The sequence below is a fragment of the Gymnogyps californianus genome, chromosome 1, assembly GCF_018139145.2.
Source record: "Gymnogyps californianus isolate 813 chromosome 1, ASM1813914v2, whole genome shotgun sequence".
In the NCBI taxonomy this organism is placed as follows: domain Eukaryota; kingdom Metazoa; phylum Chordata; class Aves; order Accipitriformes; family Cathartidae; genus Gymnogyps; species Gymnogyps californianus.
Window position 1 is genome coordinate 74,721,342 of NC_059471.1, and position 23,552 is coordinate 74,744,893.

The following is a 23,552-nucleotide window of genomic DNA, read 5'->3' on the forward strand; positions in this document are numbered from 1 at the left end:
AAGAAGACTTAAAATGAAAAATAGACAAAAATCAAGGAATAAAATTCATTGTTGTAATATATGAATAAAAATTAAGCTTGTGTATATGGGCCTCTCCTCACCATGTTGGGCAAGTGTTTTAAGTAATTTTTGAATGTCAAGTTAGACTATTATATTCCTCACCTCTCACCAATGATCCGTCTATTTTGGCTGCTCTTTCACAACCGCATTTGGGCTTACTGGTGAACTTCATTCAATTGTGTATTTTTGCTATGGGAATTAAAAACACAGACAGAGAAGCATCTGCACTGGGATGGTTTATTGATGCTTTTAAGAGATTTAGTCTTCCTGAGGAAGCTAATGAAAGAGAATTTCTACTTCCAGAATCTGTACCTGATCTTTCTTCCAAACAACAGATCTCTCTCTGCATAAGGCTCTGTTTTTCAGCCAAAGTGATTTGGTACGCTTCAGCATCAAGCTGCATGTAAAGATTTGCCTCACTGTATTAAGTCCATTTATTTTGGGTGAGTTTAACTGTCTCAACCCAAAATTTGGTTCATATGACTCAGCTAATAACTCTAATTGTTGTAGAAGTCTCAAGTCCTCAACTCAGCATTGACAGCATGGGTCCCAAAGACTTGTCCAAAATGAATGCAATTGTTTTTGTCATTTAGGAGGAAACTACTTTTTTTACTGCCAGAGCACTTAAAAAAAAAAAAAGAAAAAACAAGCCGTGTAAACAGTAGAAATAGCATGGATCATTGTTATCTGCTTTGTCTTCCTTGAAAGCAGATGAGAACTGAAAAGGAGTTGTTCTGCTCAGAGATCTTCATCAGTGTTTGTTACTCTTCACCATTTAAGAGCAGAGCTCAGACTGTATTGGTCTTCCAGTTTTTCCACAAAAAGGCTTCTGGTTTCCTCGTGTTTCTTTTCTTAATAATGTCAGACAGTCATTACAGATCAATGCCCTTTACAAATTTACCTTGGAGGAACAGACAAGGAGGTAGATCACTCCTTAGAGAACACATTTGAAAGAAAGCAGACTAGACAATACGACTGCAATGTTTCTCTGCAGCAGTAAGTTCTCGTACCAAAGTCAGCCCATTAAGTTTAATAGTTAAGGAAAAACAGAGGGGGTATTTACTCACACACAATTTTATGAGAGGAACAACTGTAATGGCAGCAAGAAAAACACACTTTTTAGACAAACTGATATTACATCACATTAGTGGGCCACAGAACTCTTTAAAAAAATAAACCTTTTGAGACATGAGAATGAAATCACATTTTAGCATGCTTTAAATAGCTGAACTGCTCCTCGAAGCATAAATTTTCAGCTATTGGCAAAGACAATGATATCTCCTCATTTGGAAATTAAAAAGCATTTAGCAATAAGTTAAAGCTAGCCTACATGTAAGTGGGCTAAATACTAGGCAAAGATTTTTCCCTTTTCACATTTAAGATGATACTATAGTTCATCACTTCTGTAGCTTATATGTTGTTGTGCAATGCCCCACTGAAGTTTCACATCTACTCTGCGAAAGAGAACAAGAGTAAACACCTTTCTTTTAGGATAGTCACAAATGGTAAAGCCAGTAGTATTTGTTTGTCTGTTTAATTAGATGTTTGCTGTTTATCACACACAAGAACTGTAAGCAGAGTCCATGGATTCTTCTGAGCAATATGAAACCTCATGGTTCCATGCAAGTTCAATACTGCCTCTTCTCTCTCTCTTTTCCCCCCTCCTCCTCTTATCTGCTGTTTTCCCCAGCCCAAGATATGTTTCCAACTATCTTCATCCGATTTTAAGAACCTTAAGGGAGAGAAAGTTTTACCTCATCACTTCTACCTGAGAGAGCCTGGCTCCGGACTTGTGTTGGGTCAGGTACGTCTTAGACCACAGGAAGCTGGATGTTTTTCTTTTGAGGCACTAGAAGTTAGGCTAATAGTAATAGTCAAGTTGCCCAAAGCTAAAGGGACGAGTAGCTCTCATTGCCTTCCTATTTAAACACATGGCCAGTGAAGAAATCTTCTTTTCCCTTTTTTCCCTGAAATACATTAGGTACAGCTTGCAGTAACAGATTCCCCACAGAGTCTTGCATTCATGCACCTGTAGTCCTAATGTATACTGTCCTGTTCTGCTTCATAGTTTCCTCAACCTCACGAGAGAAGTTAACAATGGATCTCTCCACATTCAGATACACATACATCCTTTATCTCATAATAATTATCATGTTTATATTTCTTCTTCCACATTCCCAAGCTAAGCCAAGACAAGCTCAGTTCTATGATAATGTTTTCACGTACCTCTCTTCAGAGAGAGCTGCTGCAGCTGAACAAGACAATTGCAGCATGCTAGTTATACTTGGATTCAATATGCGGTTGAAAAGAGGGGAATGACCAGTTTTCTCATTTGTCTGTTTTCAGACATTTAGAAAACCCCACTGTCAGCATCTTGAGTAAAAAATAGGTGACATCTTCAGACCCTAGTAAAACCACTTACGCATGTTAACTTGTTTAAATAAACATCCCCACCTCAAGTGACACAGTGGCCTGCAGTCTTCCTTGATCCATCCACAGAGCAAGAGTTATTTTTACTGAGTCAGTAATCATGCATTGTCTTCCAGAGGAAATACTAGCCGGGTACCCCTGCTTGTAACTTCATGATCTGCTGCTCCCAAATCACGTTCCAGTGCTTCCTCTGAACTACTTTTTGTTCTCCTGCCGTCAAGGCTAGTGGTAGCTGTATGGGGGCCAGAAGAACCGTTTGCAGTTATTGTTGTATCACCGTATGTCACAGTAAGGTCACCATCATTCAGAATAAAATCAGAATCCTCTTCTCTAAGCTGTTCCTGATTCTGGAAAAAAAGAAGAAAAAACTTTGTACAGTGCACAACATCTGGTCTTTGCCAAGAAGGTAACTCAACAGAAGAGTTTACCTGCGTGTCAATACAGAAGCAGTAAGCGGTAAAGTTCCACCTTAAGAAACGTTAAAAATAACCTTGAACCCAGCGTTTGCAAATCAGCTTACTGCTCTCTGTATAACTACTGCTATTGTGGAGAGATGAGGGGGAGCTGAATCCAAGAACTAGATTAGAAACAGGTAACTAGGACTTTAATAGCACTGGAAGTTTACCAGAAGTACAGGAGACGTGAGCAGTATACACTGGGTTTTGCATGACAATTTAGAAGGCAGTACAGGAAAAAGACTGGAGACTAAGCACAATTAAATCACTCCAGATACAAAGTCCGAGTTGCATCTGTTGCTAATTAGTCAAGTTCATTAGTAAAAGACTCATGCAAACTAGTAAGAACTCATTAGGCCCAAATTCTTTATATTCAAGGTTTCCTCAACAAATTTTTGTTACAGATCGAAAACTAACCACAGTCTTTTAAACTAACTGCTTACTCTTACCTGGTACTAAATAGAGAATTACTTGACCTAGTTCTTAGGGACACTCCTGAGCCATAGAAGTACGAAAGACTGATACAAGAAAGTGCTTGCTTCGTGGTTTTGTAACTAGTTCTGATATGTTTTCTTTTCAAAATCATTTAAGAAAGTGGCTCACTGTATTGGGTTTGTGTGGCAAGGTTTTGGGAGCAGGGAGGGGCTACAGGAGTGGCTCCTGTGAGAAGATGCCAGAACCTTCCCCTACGTCCAACAGAGCCAACGCCAGCCAGCTCCAAGTTGGACCCGCCGCTGGCCAAGGCTGAGCCCATCAGCAACGGTGGTAGAGCCTCTGTGATAACAGATTTAAGAAGGGGAAAAAAGACTGCACAACACCAGCAGCAGTCAGAAGAGAGGAGTGAGAATGTGTGAGAGAAACAACTCCGCAGACACCAAGGTCAGTGAAGAAGGAGGGGGAGGAGGTGCTCCAGGCGCCGGAGCAGAGATTCCCCTGCAGCCCATGGTGAAGACCATGGTGAGGCAGGCTGTCCCCCTGCAGCCCATGGAGGTCCACGGTGGAGCAGATCTCCACCTGCAGCCCGTGGAGGACCCATGCCAGAGCAGGTGGAGGCCCGAAGGAGGCTGTGACACTGGGAAGCCCATGCTGCAGCAGGCTCCTGGCAGGACCCGTAGACCCACGGAGAGAGGAGCCCACACTGGAGCAGGTTTGCTGGCAGGACTTGTGACCCCACGGGGACCCACGCTGGAGCAGTCTGTTCCTGAAGGACTGCCCCGCATGGATGGGACCCACGCTGGAGCAGTTTGTGAAGAACTGCAGCCCGTGGGAAGGACTCACATTGGAGAATTCGTGGAGGACTGTCTCCTGTGGGAGGGACCCCACGCTGGAGCGGGGGAAGAGTGTGAGGAGTCCTCCCCCTGAGGAGGAAGGAGCAGCAGAAACAACGTGTGATGAACTGACCGAAACCCCCATTCCCTGTCCCCCTGCAGGGGGGGAGGTAGAGAAAATCGGGAGTAAAGTTAAGCCCAGGAAGAAGGGAGGGGGTGGGGGGAAGGTGGTTTTAAGATTTGGTTTTATTTCTCATTATCCTACTCTGATTTGACTAGTAATAAATCAAATCAAATTTTTTCCCCAAGTCGAGTCTGTTTTGCCCGTGACAGTAACTGGTGAGTGATCTCCCTTGTCCTTATCTCGACCCATGAGCCTTCTGTTATATTTTCTCTCCCCTGTCCAGCTTAGGAGGGGAGCGATAGAGCAGCTTTGGTGGGCACCTGGCATCCAGCCAGGGTCAACCCCCCACACTCACAAAACCCTGTGAATTTATTTTGGCAGAGATGGGATGAAGTATATGGTCAGAGACTAGAAATTGCTAAAGTGTAACAAAACACTTAATTTCTCCACACAGCATAATACAACAGGAAGCAACTGTACCATGTTTCACTCCTATTTAACATGGTCTTGGGTAAAAGGCAAAACAGCTGAATTGGTCAGAAAATGAGGCTTCCTCATATTTGAAGAAAATTCTATCAGTACTATAAGCTTGCTTTCTTGCAACTGAAAGCAATTATTTCCCCATGTGAATAGCTCCATACTGCTTAGCAAGAGCTGAAATGTAAGTATGTGTATTGCTGTTCTCCTCGGTAGGTTGGACACTGATCAGGCTACATTCTCAAAATACATCATTTTCTTCCACTTCGGCAAAGGAAGGAGGGCATGGGCTACGTGAGATAGGATGCCCATGATCAGCCTGACCAGAAAGCCCTACCTGTATTGCAGAACCGGAGTTCAGGGCACTTGAGATTGAACATGCTGATTAACCTGTCCACAATGCAAAATGCAGTGCCTGGCTAAATAAAACTTCCTGGGAAAGCTTCCTGTCATTATTTCAGAACGATAATCAGCCAAAATAAAGCAGCAGAAGCCTCTAGATGATACAGAATATTTAACTAACGAGGACTGGAAGAGGTGTCAGGAGTTTACCAAAACCAACGAAAGAAATGGTGCAGTTTGGTGTCAGGTGCAAGACAAGCCCTACTTAGAATGAATGCTAATTTCTCAGAACCTTTGTGGCATCCAAATTTATCATCGCTTATTAGAGACAGGGTTACTGTGATAGAGAGCACTGTTCTCAAAGAGCAAATACAGTTTAGGACACTTGCTTTCTTTGATTGCAAAGAAAACACTGAACTACTGTCACTATCTTAAAAAGAAAAAAGGCAGAAATTAAAGGGTTCAGCTATAGTTGGCAGAAACAGCCTTTACAAGCTTTCCATTGCAAAAGAGTAAAAGTCTGAGGGACATAACCAAGATGATTAAAAAAGGTACACAAAATAATCAGCTGTTTAAGAAAATCTGATATCCTTATATATTCTGGTTTTGAAGAAAAGACATTCAAATAAAGATGAAAAGCAGAAAAACGAGTAAGAAACAGGCAGTTTGTGACTGTTAACTGGTTATGCTTTAAGATGTCGAAGAAGCTGAGAAGTTCTATGACAAGTTGCCTTTCATGGTGTTTGCCCTTGGAGAAGCACCAAGGAGGGGGAGGCAGGGCTAACAGCGCACCAGGAGGTATTGCGATACCAGAGCCACGCGTGAAGCAGCTGCAGCAAGCTCCCAAATGCTATCACAATGCTATTTAACAGCAAATCCTTGCAGCCACCTATCAGATAAGAAACTGGTTAGAACACAGACTACACTTGAGCTTCCCCAAAAGGCTGAAAAGCTCTTGGAAGCACGATACTGAAAGGAGAGAGCCACAGGCTTTATATTATATGGCAAGTCCTAACTCAGTCTTTGCTGGTTTGTCCCAGGCTATACTTACATGTACGTAAACATGATCAGTTCCAGAGAAAACATTGAGCTTTCTCTCACAGTTAACAAACATTGCCTTGCATGAGCCAAGTTCCACTTATTTATTTCACTTCTGAATAGCACTGCAAGCAGCAGGCAATTTATTTCATTTATTTCCCCAGAGAACATCCATGAACATTCCCATGTAGTATACGGATTCGCTATGTTTGCGAGCAAAGAGGATGGGTGAATAAACCTACTGTGCTTCACGCAGCATGAACAATTCTTTCAAGAAAGACAGGAAATGTATCCAAGTAGATCCCTGGAGACTTGAAATTCTTCCAAGAATAACCCTAAACTGGCCTCTGCAATCCCCTACAGTTCTGTAGGAATAGCTTCAATTCACTCAAAAAACATAGGTCTGAACTTCACTACTTAAACTGACAAACTAGAATGGCTAAGTACCTAAAATCCAAAACCCTACAAGACTGAATTTTGACATGCTGACCATAACCCTGAAGGGCCTCACAGCATTCTGCCCCATGTGTGGTAAAATCCGCTCATGGTCCTAAGAATGTGTGCTGGAGACGCTAAAACAGCTAAAGCTTATTTAGAGTTACTGCTTACAAAGCTAGTCTTTATTACCTCCTAAGGCAATGCAAAAAGAAGCACATGCAAAGTATGCTGCACATACAAAGCGCTGGTAGTCATCACGTACGCTGCTGGTGCTGAATGCAACGCAGGCATCACGGATGACAAAACTTGCATCAGAAGTTACCTATCTTGTGGCTCCAAAACAAAAGCATCAAGTAGTATGCATACAAAATATATTACAACTTAAATCTGATGCTCCACTTAGAGTTTCTCTATTTCTCAGCTGAGTTCAAATTCATCAAGGAAACTAAACAATTTTTGCTATGAAGCTAGAACCACTAAGAAAGGGCAGGGGAAGGCACAGCTGAACAGTTTTCTTACCAATTTTGAGAGTTACCTCCTCCAAGACTTATATAGACTGCATATTTAGAAAAATAATTCAATTCCCTCTACTTTCATACCAAGTTGTCACACTGTGTATGGTGCAAGAAATAAACTTTCAAAAAAATCAGTGGGAGAGTATGTAGGACACAAAACACACCCCTGAACAAACAAGAAAAAAAAAAATCCCCAGGAGTGCTTCATCAGAAGCAGGTGATAACACAGATGCTTCTTCCAAATGGGATAAATGGTTGATGAAAAGAGAATTACTAAAAGTTTCAAAGGACATGTCAAAAGGGAAGAAAAAAAGTGACCTACATTAGTCTGGGATAAATTGGAAAGCCCTGCCAAATGGTCATGCACTGAAGATAACATCAGGAGAGAAAAATAGGAGGAGTGAATTTTTGAAAATTATCATTTTAATCACTAACTACAGCAACCTTTTATGCTTTTAAGTTCCAACTTGGATTCTGTTTGGGTAGGAAACACTTAACGGTGAGCCTAGTGGCACAGTCTTAAAGCAGTGGGAGAACATCAGCAAGGAATAGTAATGACAGCTCTGGAAAAAATCCACTATACCTCACCCCTGTGTGCTGACTCGGAACCTTACATGTATGCCATGCAAATTCAAGCTTAGAGGACACGATCTCATACTTAGGAATAGGTTGTAGGTGGACTATGTAATAAGATTATTTGACTTTCAGACTTTAAAACCCCCCTTTGGCATCTCATTAAAAAGATGTACTCCCACTTACGGAAGTGAAAATGAATTCTAAATAAAGTTGTAATAAAGCCAGAGGAAAAAAAAAAACAACAACAAAAGCTGAAAACAATACACAAATATACAGTCAGTACAACCACATACTTGTATGCTTTCTTCTGTTTTTTTCCTCTATGTAGATGTCAAAACTGCTCAGACATGCACCTGAATGAGATCTAGGATTTACTACTTCTTTTTGAAATGCATTTTCCAGCTATGTTACATTCTGTTGAGTATTTACAGACTTCTTTGTTTGTTTAATTCAAAGTCTTCAGTCGTTCATTCTTTCAGATGTACCATTCAATTTTCCTGGAAATACCTCACAAAAGCAGAACTATTCCAAGCAGTTTCTGTTCCCCCAAAGACATGGCTCTCTCAGTTGCTTCACCTGCACTTAATAGGAAGGCAAAAAGATTCCACAGCTTCTTAGCCAGTAATAAAATGGTATAGTCACAGTGCTGTAGCAAAGCCAGCCATGCAAAGAAACAAAAAGCAATAAAGCAACTGCAGAGTTCAGAAATCTTTAAAAGAAACTAGAAATAAAATCTCAAAATTATATTCTTTCCTAAGACTAATGCAGCAATGCACCAAAATAGGAACAAGAAGAGAGTATACAATGTGAACATTCCACATTACACACCTTAACAAAGTATGCAGCCTTATAAGCATTTTTAACAATGCAGTTAACATCCAGAGAGAGAGAGAGAGAGTGTTAGATCCTCAGTTACTGGATAACTAATAAGATCATACATAGATAGACACATGGGCAACACACAAGTAGGCTAATTGGTCTGATGGATGCCTTCCAGCCTAGATCTGTTTTAAGATCTCCAGTGGCATTGCAAAGATGGGAACAAGGCCAGTTTATTGCATTACTAATAGCTCAAAATAGGCAGCAGACATTTCAAATTTCTTTGAAATTTTACTATCAGGTAAAAGTAAGATGCTAATGATACCAGAAAGAAATGCAGGGAAGTGGAATTCATAACTCTCTAGGAAAAGATTAATAGAAATCTGCTCCAAGACTACTTGAACATAGCAGAGATGTTGCCATTCCAGACAACCTGCAAATTTGAGTGATCCCACATAGTACTATGGTTTTATTTACAAGCAGCTCATAAAAAGTTGTAGATTTCAGAAGCACTGTACAGATAGGAATGACATGTATCAGGATCCTCAAGAGTAATAAGAGAATGAAGCATTAATTATTGCAAGACATGGCTGTAAAGACAGTATAGCAACCTGCTAGACTGAGATAAGTAACTGATTAACGGTTTCTGAAATGTGGTCTCAAATTTCACAGTGGAAACAATGAAGGGAAGCTCTACCAGATTTCTTTCCGGCATGGGTAAATGTGTCAGTGCCTTCACTGAAGGAGACCTCAACACAACCTTAGCAGTAACAGGAAAAGAATCTTGTCCAAAAGTGTTAAGAAGGGGCTCAGTATTTTGAAGTGATTCACTAAGAGCTAGTTTATTGATTAGGTCTGTAATTTTCCAATATCCTTAAATGTTATTTTTTTAATGTATTGTTTGAACAGTAAGATCATCTCTGATTTCTACTAACAGAAGCTGTTGCCTTAGGGGAGAGTATCTTAAATCTTTTCCACCTAGGATGAAACAGCACTTTCTTGCAGTATGTGTATCACACCAACCTTTTGCCTAAAAAGAAAAAAAAACCCCTACTTTGCTAAAGTTAAATAAATAAAAAACAAAGCACACAAGTATTGAGTCATTCTACTTACATCATAAACCTGGGGACTTGTCAGACAGCGGGCTATCAGGCCACACCAGCTGGGTAGAGTTGTGGTTAATGGAGGGCCACTGTGAGTGAGAATTGGCTTTAAATAACTTAAGTAGTTAAGGAAAACACATCAGTGCTGAAAAACCACTATTGAAAATAAAAGGGACAATTGTACATAAGTGTGGTTCTGCCTTTGATCTATGTACTGTGCAATAATTTTATATAAAACATCCATTGAAAAAATCTGCATTTGTAAAAAAAAAATAAAGACATCTGCCCCCCAACATTTTCCCCTTGATCCTTTCAAGGGCAGTTTCTTTACTCACACATTTTCTGCAAGGGCAACTAGCTAACTCTCTCAGAGGTTTCAAACAGTTGCAATGTTTCCAGCTTTTGGGCTCTCTGGAGCCAAACGGAGCAACCAGAGGTACAAGTGCTTTAGTGTTAATAGGTCCAAGGGTATTTCTGCCCTGAAGATGGGAACATGGTGTCGAGGTTGCAAGCTAGAGGTAACAAGGTGACATACCTATGTGGCTCAACACAGGGAAATAAAGAAATACTGTCCATCCAATGTCCTCAAAGCAATGCAGCCACTTGAACTGCTAGCTGGTCAGTGAGCCACAGGGATGCAACCAGAGATCTTAGTCTGGTAAGGCTCAAGGACATCTCTGCAGTGCACATACACCTACCACACAGAGCCTCAGAAAGGCAAAGGGAAAACTGTATGGCAAGAACCATGTAACACAGCGTGGAAGGAAAGCAATGATACCTAGATTACATTGAGGGGCATGGGGGTGGGAAAGGAAGGTGTCTTTACACCTCTTTTCATAGGCCTGCCCCCAGGTAAATCCATATTTGTTCACACTAGTACTCCAGAATGATGATATGTCCAAGGAAATGCTCACAAGTCAAAAAAGGTGTCCCTGCTACAGAGCAGCACGCTGATCTTGACTGGCACAAGAACAGAGCTCAGGAGGAGAGTGCTAAGACTTCCAAAAATTGTCTGAAATCAGGACCACAGGGTTTTGGGTTGTTTTGGGTTTTGGTTTTTGAGGTTTTTTTAAGTCAGTCCGATTACTTTAAATGTAAATATATATTGCAGGTATTCTAGTTACTTTCTTAGGCCTCTAAGCACAGAGAGAATCAGGTCCATTTGTGACTATAACAGTTTCCCTGATCCTCGCAACAGATCAAGGTGCTTAGGGGAAAGAGGGAGTTAAAAAGGGGCTGATTTAGCAGAGATGTATCCCTCCCCTTTAGCAGAGCCTGGCATAGCATGTTTACTTGAGCATATAATGGCATGATTATGCCACTGCAGGGTTATGTTTCCTCCTTCCCTCCTCCAGTAACAGTGCAGCTACACCCAGTCCTGGAAAGAAATAAACTCTTCGCCCTTACACTAACCTACCAGCCTCCACGTTGCCCTGTGGCAGACAGGCATGCAGTGACTGGGTCGTAATAAAACAAACCCAGTAAAAGACATCTGGTACTTCATCAAAGTTGCAGTTTTCTTTGTGTTTAACAATTGTGGGTGAACCCAGGGAACAGCCCATGACATTAAATGAACTCTGTGTTCCACAGGAATGAAGTTCCTGGTTATGCATCCACACAGAGCTCTGCAGGCAATAGCCAGCATTGGAGCACACTGCCAAGTGAATTTTACTCGCATTTTTTTCAAGTTAAGTTCCCTTGCAAAGAATGAATTTTGAGACAATCTGCCTTTCTACCCACAAACCAAGTGAATACATCAGCAAAAAATATTTTGACATTTAGCCATGGGTATAGAGGTGGCAGTTCTAAAGACCATCCCTTCCGTGCAATTTAAGCCCACCCAGCCGATGTTTATCTGAATGTCTCCTTGTGACAAAAGGAACAGAATTTTACCTCTAAGATACAGTAAGACAGTTCTGCCTCTGGATGTCAGTTTCCTTGGCACAAACTTCATAGAAACCTTCCCTAAAAATTGCTAGTCACCACTGAAAAAGCAAATGCACTACCAGCATCCTTTAAGTTTCTGTGAAACAGCTAATTAAGCTGTAATTTTCACCTAGCACTCCCCCCGCCCTTGCTGCAGCTGCTGGGCACTGCACTTGTGCTAGCGTCAGCCAAGGGGAAGTCAGCATTGCCAACTACTTTTTTTCATCAGGCACATCCCTTTTGTAAAGGCAGGGGAAGAGGATGGCTCTGCTTCCTTCTTAAAAAGGCAAAAAAGAAGCAGTCAGCCACAGCCAGATCCTTCCATGCTCTTACCACAGAAGTCTTCTTTTTTTTAAAATAACAAAAATTGACCTCAATACACTTTGACACCAGCCACTACAACAAAGGGTTAATTTGAAATTACTAACATTTATGAATATTTAAACTAGCACATACAGTCCTTTCTGGGCTTTGGCCCAATACTACTGCATCTGAAAGCATCAGTCACAAACAGATTTTATCCTGAACAGGCAAGTGCTATTAGGATCTGAATGCTTTCAACACTATACCTGGGTTTCCCTGGGTGGGAAATCTTGATGCACAAGGCATGGAAGGAAACTACTGTGCTCCAACCAGGCCAGCAATGTCTCATCAACCAATGGCCAAGACCCCAGTGAAAAGACTCACTTCTCAGATGCAAGCTGCAACAAGATTAAGGTCCTGTCACAGGTATTTATGTATATTTAACTGCCCCAGAAATTACTAGGAATCAACAACTGAAACTTCTTCGAATTTCTGGGTGTGACTTGCCATGGCCACAAGATTATCTTTGCCATTTTCCACTAAGTGAATGTAAGCTGTTAAGGAGGAGCGCCTGTATGATATACTGATTAAGAATATGCTAAGTAGATTAAAAAAAACATAAGCATGAAAGACAGGACAGCTACACAATAATTGCTCAGAAGCTTAAACAAGGCTATCTAAATAGTATAATAACAGCTTCAGAAATGTTGTACAGTACTATATACACACAAGGACACTCTCTGCTTTAACACCCACAGGAAGTTCTGGATATACTGAGGGTAATACGCTGGATCACATGTAGATTTTCAGTTCCAGAACTTCCCATATCAGCAATGGGTTTCCAAAAAGGACTTGATCACAAAAGCAGATGGCTCTTCAGAGCAATGAATCAGGGCTTAGACATGTACAATGAACTAGGAAACTAGTTTGTGCTATGAACATCGGTGAAGATGAGAACAGATTAAAGGAACAAATCAGAGGATCTGAAATAGTTAATTGGCTGTCTTATTGTTTAGGAGGGAACTTCAGCTCCTAGAACTGACTGGTTTCTGTCCTCCAGCAAGTGTGACATACCATGCATTAGAGAAAGGAAAGGTCCGTCTTCTGAGTCAGTGAGTTCAAGCTTCAGTTCTGTGCCTTGAACCTGTCAAATACTTGATCTTTCTCCTGTTTGACTCCCTCAAGTGCTTAAGGCTACATATGGGTACATGGAAAGGAAAAAAGCGAACATTCCATGCCTTGAAGCCAAGCTGTGTTTTCGAAAGGATACTTATGGTCAAAGCTATACCATAGCCTGAAGAGCCAAGCACTTTCCTGCTTTGTCCTGTTCCTTCTTTCAGAATCTGGGCCATCCTAAAAATAAGATAAAAACATTCAATTATTTCAGGCAGAAAAAGCCAAATCATATATTCCAATCATTCACGTTATAAAGTCCTGTCCAAAAAAGCCAAATTACTTCAATACTGTACTTGCACTGCAGAAGAAAGCGATTTAGAGACATGCTTATAGTGAGAAGGTTACTTTCCCTAGAAAGACCAGAAATGACTGCAGAGAAGTAGGCCCTCTTCATTGCCCTCAAGTTACCTTAACGAGCCCTCTACCACCAAGTTCCCTTGAGTCTAAAAGCTTATCACACAGTTAATGCGATAATGAATATAGAAATAAGTCCAAAATTGACAAATAAGCCTCATTGATGTCTCATCCCCATCCTCCTCCCCAAATAAATGAACTGGAATAATCCAGACTGATCCCTATTCATTGCTTGGTTGGCTTCCTTAACTCTAGGTCTATTTGATGTTCTTTTCTTAAGCCTATTGCTTCCTTGGAAGAACAAGGGAATTTACCATACCTGATAAACTCTCACAAACCTGATGAAATACATCACATTTAAAAGGAACATGCTTAACAGGGAATCCATATAAAATCACAATTGAGGAAGGTCATGCATATTTCCTAAGTGCTAGACCAACCTCAGAAGTGCTAACAGTGTTAAATATAATCCCTTTACTAGTAGTGCTGCAAGTCATTGCACCAGCTGGTCTGCAGCTGCATTTGTTTTTACTTTTGTTACTGTTTTGGTTTTTTGGGTGTTTTGGTTTTGTTTTGGGGTTTTTTTTGGCCAAAGGCCAAAGTTAAACACACGAAAACAGATGAAGTGAGAACACCTTGTATGAATCATCTTCCAAAATACTGGAAGAGAACAAGACAGGATTGCCCTGTGTACTTCTGATCTGCAAAAAATCCATGATCCACCAAGAGTTAAAGCTTAGTACATTTTCATCCCCTCCCCATCCCAAATGATACATTTTCTTTAACTGTGACGTGCTGCTAATCTTGGCTTGGTGAAAGAAGGAGGAATCCAAAGGGAACTGACTAATGGACTCCATTAGGAATGCAATGCACAGCTGAAGAGGGAAATAAATGGGTAAGTGCTTTATGTTTACATGGGAAAAAAGCAAACAAGATATTTCCACCCAGACACTGAATGAGAACAGAATACCCATGCTCTGTTTCCTGTTAAGGCAATTCCTCAAATCCTGACAAGCTCAGTCTGAACTGGCCAAAGCCATCTTACCACGATACCACTTCCTAACCTTGGTTTTATGCAATAACTGTGGCCTTCATTGTAAAAGGTGTTTTGAAGCCTGGCCTTCTGGTTGCTTCGAGACAGATACAAAACCAAGTTCACCCTTTTTGGTACTCAAACCCACCATTTCAGAATCTATTTTGCATGCTGGACACAGGCTTCTACAAAGAACACAGAGATGCCTAATGCAGTTTCTGCAATGAAAGAGATGCTTCCTGAGCAAGTAACTCTTACCTGTACCACCTGTGACAAAAAAAAAAAAAAAAAAAAAAGGCAAGGCAGGAGAAACCACTAATACGAAAACTGATCCCAAATACAGCAAGTATCCCATGCGTGTATCTGTGACAAGCCTGAACACCACCATCATACAACCTGACGTTTACAAAGCAGAGTTCACACACCTGCACCCTAAGCATCCTCTGGGTCCAAAGTCATCAGTCTTTCCTGTCATTCAACTTCCTCTAGCAGGTTCCTACACAAGCAACCAGTTGTGCTACTGAACAATTAGTGTCAAGCAGTACTCTGGGAGAGTGTAAACTAAGGTCTGGACAGAGGAAGCTCTCAGTTAAGCCTCAGGAGATGTTGGGTTGGTTATTTTTTTCCAGACCTTTCACTCCTCACGTGAATTCACTCAGTTTCTAGATAAGGAAAACTGAAACTTCTGCTATGAACGACATTCTTTCAATAGTCTTGTTTGCCAATAGCATATTGCAGGGGAAAAAAGTAAACTCTTGGGTTGTTACTGATGCATAGAAAGCTGCACTAAAGATTCACAGCAACAGGTTGCTGAATATAAGTGACAATTTTCCAGTGCTCCTTTTGCCTCATACAGGTGGTAGGTAGTACAGGCAAGATCCAGCTGGCTTGTGGTACGGTATACAGGAGCTGAGATCGGATTAGCAAGCTTAATCTTTGATTCTAAGCAAGTCTAAGGGCCAAAATTTGGTATCAATGATTGAACAGAAGTCAAAAGAATTATCTCTGGGTCAGTTTTGGGGAGGATTGTTTATGCCATAGCATGTTAAAAGCAAGCATGTTGGGTGGGTGGGGGAAGAGGAAAGCACATTGTTAAATAGAGTGTATTAGTAGATTTGGGAAGGTTTTTGATGCCGTATATATATACGTATACACAAAAAAATTGAACGCTGCAGCATTACACCCAACACCACAGAATGTTTTTCAGTGGGCATTACTTGAGTATTATAAAGTAAAATGCATTACTGACTTGCCAGCTAGGAGAGAAAGGTTTTATTCATGCACATAGCCTCTGCAGTTCTTTATCGTCTTAGTTATAAAATAAGATCAGCCTAATAGAGAAGTTATGTAATTACTTACTCCTTGTAAGACTTGAAAGCTGTCATTAGTAGGTGGAGGATCCTGATCTGGGTCAACCCCAACCCTACAGAAACATTAGGAAAACAAAGCAAGTGGTGTTACTGAGGGTTGCAAATGCTGTAAATTTGGCAGAATGCATTTTAAAAGCACTTTAAGCACCCAGCAAAGCTGCATTCAGAGAGGTTATAAGAACAGTTTGAGGAAAGAGCTGTCCATTATTCCCCTGCAGTTACATAGCTATAAACAAGATACTTCTTCACTCAAGCAGCAGCTACCTGTAGATAACAGCTTTAACTCCATCTCGGCATCAACTTTAACTGCTTACCTTTGTTGCCAGTTCTTTTAGGACACTGGCAAATACTATTTTTGGCTTGAAAGGTGAACTGTGGGTGACATCCTCTTCAGTGGAGCAAATCCCTCATGTCCAGCAGCAAGAAACCAGAGGCTAAGGATAAGCCCAGCCCAAATATTTGATGCAGCAGATAACTTGGCTGCCACATAGCCCTGAGAATGGCTCAAATATGTGATTAAAAAAAAGCCACACACACACATCAAGTTTTAATGCACTGTGTGAAGCAACAAAAACACTTTATAAAGACTCATAATATTAATTTGCTGCAAGTTTCATTCACTTAACACAGCCACAGTGGATTAACAAGAGGTCTGTCCAGTCCACCCTCCCACCTGAGTGAGGGAGGGTCTGTATAATGCAACGGTGGATGATCACAGAATAATATGTTAATAAGAAACTGTCTACTCACTTCTGCATCGTTAGCGAGCATCTTATTACTGAACCATCCTTTTACATAGTGCTTCTATCCAAGATGGGCATTTAATCCTTGTAATTATGTTCAGGTTTTTCTGGTCTGTTTTGGAGGTAGCTATTTGTTAAGATTAGACTTGTCTAGTTTTAAATCCTATTCATGCCTTAATCTCTGTGCTGTCTTGTAGAACCTAGACCTCCAACCTCAAATGTTAGGTAATATTGTCAGTCTCAAATGTGTTTCAGTCCTACCATGTTGCATAAGTGTAGGAAAATGCATGCAATAACAAAAACATATTGTCTGAAATGGCTAACTTCTTCATTTCCCCTCTCTTGGAAGGGACTGAGCTGGTTTAGTGCAATTTCTTTGTTACTTAGACTTTGTGTCAGCTGCTTCTAGCCATGGTGTTTATGCAACGACCCTGAGGATCACCAGAAACCAACAGAGCCTTGCTGGTAAGACCATACCATTTGTGTGTCCCAGGGACATGTGCTTGCATAAGGCAAGCAGTGATCCAGACATGATTTACCTTCAGGCACAAAAGATGGCATGGATTAAACTAAAAGGTAACACCTTCAAATAACTTCCAGGGCAGCACTTTCTAATAGAACAATAGAAGAAGAAAAGTAGGCATTGAACTGAAGTTTTAAGTCATCCTTGTGGACTCACGGCCAATCCAAGGCCTCACATGACTTAATGTAGTTCAGGGAAAATCCAGAAGGCCACTAGAAGGCCACTAGGCCTAACTAAGACAGCCTGCAGCAGCCTCATATAGAGCTAGTGTTGACCCAGTCCTCTGCTTGGATTTTTTCCTCAGTCTCTTTTCTTTCCTCATCACTTCCTTTTTCCACATACAGAGTCATCTTAACCCTTACGCACATTTAGCCTGGGAATTCATTGGCACTGACCAGCCTCAAGACTAAAAAGCTTCACCAGTTTAAGGGAACACTGGACAGACAGATTGGGTACTAGATTGTAACACATGCTAAAACAAAACGCCACACACAAGAGCTCTGAAAGGTTACAAGGGCTTAGATGTTACTGTTTAGGCTATCACTAAGCAGCGAAGACATGATAAGAAGGGTTTTCTGCAGACAAACTAGTTACCTAATGAAGCCTCATGCAGAAAGCTGACAAGCAACGTCAGGAAACTTGCTCAGTATGGCAACAAATATAAGATTGTGCATTCCTTTATCAATATACGTAAAAATAAAAGAAAAGATTTGTGGCTTTCCAAACTCCAGCTGCACATTGGGGAGGTTCAATGCAATATGCACAGCAGCCACACTCATGTTAGCCGTGCAGCTGGCAATATGAACGGGGAGTTCAAGAAGCTCATTCCAGAAGAAGAACATAGCTTGCATTCCATAAATAGTTTTAACTCACTGGGCTACCCATTCACTTCACAGCACATAAGAAAACCAAACAATTCAGAATGTCTCAGCTTTTACTTGACTTACAAGGCTGTGCATTTGTTTTGGGGATTTTAACTGCCCTTAGGCAGGGGAAGGGGGCTTAGTGGAGGACCAAAGCAGGATGACCATACTGTTCAGTGAAAAGTCATAGTACATCACAGGCCAGGTGCTGGGTTCACTGTTGTGCTAAAGAGAAAGAGAGCTTTTCTATATTAAAATGGTTCAACTTTTTTTTTGGGGGGGGGGGGGGGCGGGGGGAATCTTACTACAGATGTTTCTTTCAATATTGAAATAGTACATTGACACAGACTTGTCCATTTCAAATTTTTTTTCAAAGTTATTCTTCAGGTGAATTTATATTTTGAGTATTTCTAATTAATTCTTTTCTATAAATCACTTTTAAGTTCATGTTTCAAAGTGTGTGCCTGAGTTCACAGATTAACACAAAATACATTACTATTTTGAATTCCCACGACTACTTTTTGTATCTGTCAACCAGCATACTGTATCTCTTATCCTCTACTCTAGCATGAATTGTATAGGAAGCTTTATTTTTTTGTAGCAAGTCTGCCTGTTTAAGTTTCAAGGTATATACACCCTGGTCTCATGACAAGCATCACGTTATTGCAGGCCCTGCCCCCAAAGTTCTAAGAAAATCTCATCCTTATCACCTGAAACAAAACAATACCAAAAACCAGTCAAGTCTCTCCCAACCTCCTTTACAGTGAAGAGAAGCACAGAAAACATTTAGATACTTCATCCTTACTTAACTACTTCCATAATTAAAAGTACAAGTAAAGCTGATATATGTAGGTCTTCAACATAATTTTTTTCTGGTAGTTAAAAGAAAAAAAAAAAATCTATCTCACATCCTTAAGTACATTTATAAAGCTTTCTATAATTTAAATGTGCTGTAAAGGCCAATATCAGTTCTCATTTATTTAACCAATTTTTAAATTAAGAAAAAGTGTTACTGGATTGATTTATGCAGATCCCCTCTCAGAGATCGGGGGCACAGAGAGGGTAGCCTTGCTAATGACTGTGGTGTTTTGCTCAAACCCCCTAGCAGAAAGGCAGGTGATCAAGCTCTGGTTGAAAACAGTGTTTTGTTGAAGAGGCACAGTCTCTTTGATGGGGACTGAGGGGCACGTCAGCTGCGGGACAGCCAAGGTCAGGGCAGTGCAGATGCCAGCAAGCATCTTCGTTTTCCCCTCCACCCTTTCTGAAAGCCCATTGCAGCAATTGTGTGTGGATTCCCTGAGGGTGTACAGTAGCAATTCAAATAAGTAACTCTTAACAAGCAGATGTCAGATGAAGAATGAGCAGTCTTTTAGCTGTAACAATGCATATTATCCCAAAACTGGTGAAAAATACATCTATTTCCCCCACTAGCATCAGTTAGGTATTTGATAGATACCTTAATACTTCAGTACAGACAGTTACTAGTACTAAGTTCAGCCACCTTTACTTCTGCCTTGGGAAGTTTACTGGAATCTGTAGACAAGAGTATGCTGCAGTAAAAATTAATCCAATTTAAGTATATTTCTTCACTCCTCCCTAATGAAAATATTTTTTTGTCTTTAAGGCATAAAAGGCTTTTCACACTTTAAGAGCTCTGTAATAGCAAAGGGACTACCATTGAGCTCCTAATGCCCAATACCAAAGCACCACATTTCCGCTCTTAACTGACTTCTGACCTTCCTGGTCCTTATTCTACAGCTACAACTCCAGCATCACACACAGGAGAGCAGTTACTCAGATTTGATCCCTCAAATGCTAAGCCTATGTATAATTCAGTAATTTAAACATTGTGGTAGAAAATGGTTGACACACAAAATGTGGAACGCAAAGTGGAAACTAAATGTATGGAAAGGAATGGTAAAAAAAGCAGATAGAACTACTTCAAGTTCTCCACTATGTCGTTTTAAAATGGGTGGAACCATTTCTTCTGATACTTCAAAAACCTTTCCAAGGCCCTGCAACACACAGATGACAAGTTACCAAAATACCAGGCTTTATTACATTCTAGGATATGTAATTACTGTGGCAACAGCCAGGAGTGACTGTAATAGATGATAGTTCTCAGATTCTCTGTACAAGCTAACATACTGCATCTCTGGCAAATTTAGTAGTTCACTGGGAACCTTCAAGTGTGACAAGATAACATGAAAAACTTACCATTGCCCCATCCCAAAGAGTTTTCTTTACGTAAGTATTCTGTATATATATACATACACACACGTACATACAAATACACATTCCCCTATAGATGCCAGTTAGAGATTTATTTTTTTCTTCTCTCTGTATCCGTGTATCAGTTCGAGAAACAATCAACTGGAGAAGACTAGGATTCTGGTTTATCTCCACTCTTATTAGCATCTTCCTATAAAGCAATGTGATAACCCTCGGTTTTTAAAATACATCCCCAAAGAGGCTGGGCTAAACCGTCTATGAAGTCCCTTCCAACCTGAACAGTTGTACAAAATAACCCCAAGGAATGCTTAAGAATACCTGTGTGAATAAGGATCATAGAATCGCATCCATGATTTCTCAGCTTTCAAGTCTTCCCAGGCCAGAGATGCTAGTTTTGCTTCATTAATTACCCATACACAGAGTTAAAGGATGTGGTGTTTTGTGGGTTTTTTTTTAAGCTAAAGACATGATGTGTGATCCACACTCTCCCAGCTCAGAAGAAGAGAACAGACTCAGAATTGAGGAACATCTACGGCACTCTGCAGAAAAGGAGAAGCAGCAGCAGCATGCCATAGTATAGAAAAAGAGCACACACTTAGTGTTAGAAAGATTAAGAAAGCCAAGCACCAGGTTAATTTGGTATCAAGGAAAGCACAGTGTCACCTGAAATACAGCCAGCGTCTTTCACTCATCTCTTCCACCGATGGAACATGGTCACCAACTCTGGTACAGTACAAGAATGCAATGTGAGTAACAAAATGCTCATGAGATGGTAGCTTGACAGAGCTCCCTAGCAAAACAAAGCAAACCAACAAAACAACCCCTACCCAGTCAAAAAAAGACAAAGTATACAAGAATGGCAGAACAAAGTGACAAAAATCATAAAAATTAACAACAGCACTTTATGATTGAGATGTCCAGTAATATTCTTCATTCGTTCAGATTCAGGCTGGCAAAACACTTGTATTCATGACAGGCTACCTCCCCCAGAAAATTAGATTCAATAGCTCTCAAGAGAGCTGCTACACAGAGACAGAGCTGATCTAAGACAATTCCTACCACTTCGGACCTGCACATGGTCTAAAAGACAAAAAGTCATTAGAGAAAGTAATCACAGGAAGCTACGCATATATGAAAGAGGCCATCAATACTGCCTAGTTCCAGAGCAGTCCAAAACAACTGGTAATAGGTACTAAATCACTCCATTGGTTTAACTAACAATTGACTAACAATCTTTAACATAATTAATGTCCAGTCATAGCAGAGTGTGTTTTTACTCCTTGCTTTGCCTTTTTCAATTGTACTTAAAAAAAAGAAAAACACAAGTGAAAGCATGTTTGGTTTTCAGTATTTTCCACGTAAATTCCTTAGCAGCTTGGAGGGTTTTTTTCCCCTGTTTTTCCATGAAGGCATGCTATATTAACTATATATTGCTTATGTGAAACAAAAGCCCAGATGATGAGAAATCCACAGAGGCCTCACTTTACAAAGAGCAGGTGTACACACCCTGACTGCAGGCTGACATCTTGACGAACCAAATATTTAAGGCCATAACTTGTGCTACGAAGAGCATGCACTCATCTAATCCTTGAAGGCCGAGGCAAATACCAGACTTTGGATAGATTTGTGTTGGATTCTTGGTTCAACAGCTCTTCTCCCATACCAATGTACATTCCAGGTCAGAGCACTCTGCTCCAAAAGGCCAACACTGAGACGGCTCTGCATATGCAGCAAAAATGAAAATTAAAAACTGCCCAATGACTTTCCTTCTACAACTTCTTTCTCTTTGCTGTATCTTTGCCAAGTTAGTATACTGAAGCTTTCCCAGATGTCTATGATGAGTGCAGCATTTTTGGAAAATTTTAGCTATTTTGGAAGAGTGCAACTGTTTCTCAGAAGATGGCTGAGGGAGAAGAGAATTCCTACCACCATGTTTTAAAAAAAACATAAACCCCAATCCACTAAAAAAACCCTGGAATTAGGAAAAGTTGTTTCGGGTTGGTTTTAGGGTGCCTTTGGGTATTTCTTTACTTGACCTAACCAAGATAATGACTCCTGAAACTGCCTGCTGAGGCTCTCCAGAGCTTGGCAGTCAAATCCATATCACCCATGTGCTCTAGATACATGTCAACCCAATTCCTAAAGGGTCTGGGCCTTCCCCACACTTTTTCTCTCTGGTGTGAATTGCTATGTTTCAGAGCACAAGAACAGAGATAAGGAAGCATCTCCCATGCTTACTTCCAGACATCCAAAAGAGGAGGCAGTCTCTTTTCTACCAAGGGAAAGACCCAGGGAGGTGAGGCTGGAGGTTCGGAGGCTGCACTGCACCTCCATTAAGAGAGATTCAGGATTGATAATGAGAAACTAGAGACTGGGAAAGAAGGAACAAGATGGGAGAAAATAGATAGGGAAAGACAACTGGAGAAAACAGTGCAGAAAAAGATACGGTGAAAGGAAAAAGTCCACAACAGAGGACAAGGGACAGCACGTGTGTCTGTGCATCTGTCCTTCAAGGGCAGCAGAGAGCTGCTAGAAGGTAGCAAAGTGAAGGATCTAAGTTGTAGAATAATGGAAACAGGCTGCAAAACAGAAGGATGTAACCTTCTATCAGACATCCCCCACTCCAGTCCGGAACATAACACAAGGCTGGATCCCAGCATCAACACTCGCCTCCTGCCACCGCAGCACACTGAAGCATGGTATTTAAGAAATGCACATTTTATCGTTGGACCACCCTGGGTAAGATAATAGAGTATAACCTGAGACTGCCACCAAGCTCTCAGTTTTACTGCCATCCCAGATAGTCAGGTAGTTCACATAGCAGCTATGTGAGAGTTAGTGTTTCCAGATTTCTTTTTCAGTTTGCTCTTTTAAAGGAAAAAAAAAAAGTATCACTAAATAGAAAGCTCTTAAAGAGATTGTATTTGCCAAGTCAGACATAAGGCAGTAAACATCTAAGTTGACATTGTCTCTGCAACCTTTAACTTTTATGGTAGAAAGATACCTAAAATATTTTAAATTGAAAGATATAATGCCTTAAGATTTAGAAAAAAGTTGCTAAGTAGAACTGAAATTACTTCATTAAAATAAACATGAACTTCCTCATTTGAAGCAGATTATTAAGGAGAGGAAGGCATTAATCTACGTGTTGCTTCATTCAACATGAAAAGAACCAGGTCAATAACCTCTAATGAAAAATGCAAAAAACATTATTTTGCAATACAAATGCTAGGAGTTCCCTTTTTTCCTGTGACAGATAAATGAAACGATAAGTCAGCTACTTTTCTGAAAAGAGGAACTTTGCCAGTGGTTTTGATTTACAGGGCTCTCGAGTTTGCTGAAATTGTTAAAACTTCAGGCAGGAAATTGTTCTTTGTTTTAGTC

General features: G+C 40.6%; 1 protein-coding gene across 2 annotated transcripts in view; it reads right to left on the minus strand.

The window, feature by feature from the left end:
• Nucleotides 1–1,075: 1,075 nt before the first annotated feature.
• The window catches only part of SLC9A7 (solute carrier family 9 member A7), a 79,424-nt gene continuing 56,947 nt past the window's right edge, over nt 1,076–23,552 (minus strand). Inside the window, exons 13-17 of one of the 2 annotated variants that reach the window (XM_050903354.1) lie at nt 20,832–20,891; nt 15,797–15,860; nt 13,145–13,227; nt 9,656–9,761; nt 1,076–2,837 (exon numbers count right to left, since the gene is read on the minus strand). In XM_050903354.1, coding sequence (XP_050759311.1) covers nt 2,589–2,837; nt 9,656–9,761; nt 13,145–13,227; nt 15,797–15,860; nt 20,832–20,891 — 562 coding nt within the window. In that variant the 3' untranslated portion in view covers nt 1,076–2,588. The remainder of the gene's footprint in view (nt 2,838–9,655; nt 9,762–13,144; nt 13,228–15,796; nt 15,861–20,831; nt 20,892–23,552) is intronic. The other variant, XM_050903365.1, reaches the window with a different exon arrangement.